At 57.8% G+C, this 2,462-nt stretch overlaps 1 protein-coding gene across 1 annotated transcript; it reads left to right on the forward strand.

Annotated features, from left to right (window-relative positions):
* Nucleotides 1-891: 891 nt before the first annotated feature.
* On the forward strand, nucleotides 892-2,461 carry CNPY3 (canopy FGF signaling regulator 3; the record flags this gene model as incomplete). The annotated part of the gene is made up of 5 exons (XM_010004996.1): nucleotides 892-1,025; nucleotides 1,145-1,241; nucleotides 1,623-1,745; nucleotides 1,910-2,027; nucleotides 2,150-2,461. Coding segments are annotated over 5 exons (681 nt in total), but the record flags the coding sequence as incomplete, so codon positions are not given.
* Between the last annotated feature and the right edge of the window lies 1 nt (nucleotide 2,462).

The following is a 2,462-nucleotide window of genomic DNA, read 5'->3' on the forward strand; positions in this document are numbered from 1 at the left end:
TTCCTGCTGGGCCTTGACCCTTGTCCCAAGGCAGGGCTTGAAGAAGAGGTGACTCCTCCTGGCAAACAAGAACCTGCAGCACAGGACAAAGCTTTCTCCAGCCTCCCGTGCCTTCAGGCACGGAAGGGCCACACCATGCCTGGCTTCCCCTCCACATTTCCACTTGTAAACCCCTGAGATATTTCTGTTCTCCTGCTCTCTGTTTCTACAGTTCTATCCATCTCTTTGTTACAGAACAAATAAACCTTTTGTTTTATTATTTTTTTTCAGTTTTATAAAAGAAAACGTGCTGTGTTTATAAAGCTGTTAGTGCTGTGGTCTCTGCTGCAGGCAGTGCCCCGTGAGCTGACAGCCCCCAGGGCAGTGACACAATCTGTAGCCCCCCAGCCTGCTGAGCCCCTGCTTGTCTGCAGTGCAGCCCCTGTGTCCCCAGGGTGCTGAAGGGACTGTTACCAGTTGGGAGGTGCTGGTGTCATGAGGAGGAGCTGGGACCCACTTTGGAGCTTGTGTTGCAAATAGACCCTGTCCTCATCCAGGAGAAAGGGAATGGCTCGTGGCATGGAGGCAGAGGCTTTGGTGGCTGCAAAGTAGAGCTGTGAGGAAACCTGCAGGTGGAACTTGTAGCGTCTGCCTTCCCAGCAGTGCTGTAGCAGCTACCTGCCTGGGTGCAGATAAAGTGTTAATTTGGGTATTCCTGCTCCAAGGGATCTCCAGTAGAATCAGCTGAGCCATTACTGGTTATTTCTTTGGATGGCTGAGGCATCTGTTTTCTGTTCATGGTGGCTCTAGTGCTCCCAGCTCCCTGGCACTGGGTTCTGCTTCTCTCCTGTCCCGAGGTGCTGTGTCACTGCCCTCTGGAGCAGCAAAACTTCCTAATCCGCTCGTGCTTTCCTTCCCACAGTGTGCAAGTATGTGGCCGTGGAGCTGAAATCTGCTTTTGAGGAGACTGGCAGGACCAAGGAGGTGATTGACACCAAGTATGGCTTCCTGGATGGGAAGGGCTCCGCTGTCAAGTACACACAGTCGTAAGTGAGAGCAGGGCGGGTGGTCTCCTGTCTGCTGGCACTGCCTGCAGGCTGCAGAGCTGGGTGTTGGGGAGCTGCTGGCTGTGCTGTGTGCCAAGCCCTCCCTCTCTCCTGGGCAGGGACATCCGGTTGATCGAGGTGACGGAGAACATCTGCAAGCGGCTGTTGGATTACAACCTGCACAAGGAGAGGAGCGGCAGCAACAGGTTTGCCAAGGTGAGGGCTTTCCTCCAGTCCCTGGCTCCCAAGCAGCCCTCACTTGCCCTGCACTGCCAGCGCAACAAAACAGGGATCGTTCATTCTTCCCACCCCTGGGTCCTCTGCCATCACCCAGTATGCAAGGCTGCACTGCCCCCCAGGTCAGGTGTGGGTTGCTGTCCTTGGGGGCAGTCAGGGGCTGTCTTGCCTGGCCTGTGTCTTCCTGTTGTTTTGGGAGTGGGTTTGCAGAGAGGGACTTGCTGCCACTTGAGCTCCCTGCTGGTAGTGCTGACACCCTGGGGACTCTGATGCTGGCGGGCTTGTACATACCTGTGTCTCTGGTGCTGGGAGGGGAGGGTGGGAGGAGCACCACTTCACCGGGCAACACTGCTCCCCCAGGGCATGTCAGAGACCTTCGAGACCCTCCACAACTTGGTGCACAAGGGTGTCAAGGTGGTGATGGACATCCCCTACGAGCTGTGGAATGAGACCTCCGCCGAGGTGGCTGACCTCAAAAAGCAGGTACCCAGTCTTGGTGGATCTGGAGGCCTTGTGGGCTGGAGCAGAGGGGAAGAGGGAGGCTGGAGGGGTGCTGCTGGGAATGGGGGTGTGGGCAGGACCTGCTGCCTTGGTCCTGGCCCTGCCCCGGCAGCATAGCTGGAACTAGGCTCTCCTCTCTCTGCCAGTGTGATGTGCTGGTAGAAGAGTATGAAGATGTGATTGAGGACTGGTACAGGCACCACCAGACAGAGGATCTCTCCCAGTTTCTCTGTGCCAACCACGTGCTTAAAGGGAAGGACACAAGTAAGTCCTGGCTGCTGCCCGCGGGGCGCGGTGTGGCCATGCTAGGGAGGGGAAGGAGAAATGCTGCAGGACGGGGAGGCCCATTTCTCACTCGGGACCCCCTCTGTCCCTCTCCTTCCCAGGCTGCCTGGCAGAGAAGTGGACCGGCAAGAAGGGTGACTTGGCAAGCGTGGGGACAAAGCAGAGCAAGAAGAGTGGGAAGAAGAAGAAGAAAGGCCGGAAGGATGAGAACGCGGAACCTGCCAGCCTCCCGCCCGCAGGGGAGGCCCTGGAGGAGAGCGGGGTCCAGGAGGAGGCTCTGCTGACCCACAGTCCGGCCGATGAGCTCTAGGGCACAGCCCCTGCTCGGGCGTCTCACGCCACCCTGCCCTGCGGGTACCAAAGGAAAAGGGACTTGCGTAGCGTTCGTGCCGGAGTGTCCGGCCCAGACTTGCC

This window comes from Chaetura pelagica, unplaced genomic scaffold (genome assembly GCF_000747805.2).
Source record: "Chaetura pelagica isolate M959 unplaced genomic scaffold, ChaPel_1.0 scaffold8, whole genome shotgun sequence".
Lineage (NCBI taxonomy): Eukaryota > Metazoa > Chordata > Aves > Apodiformes > Apodidae > Chaetura > Chaetura pelagica.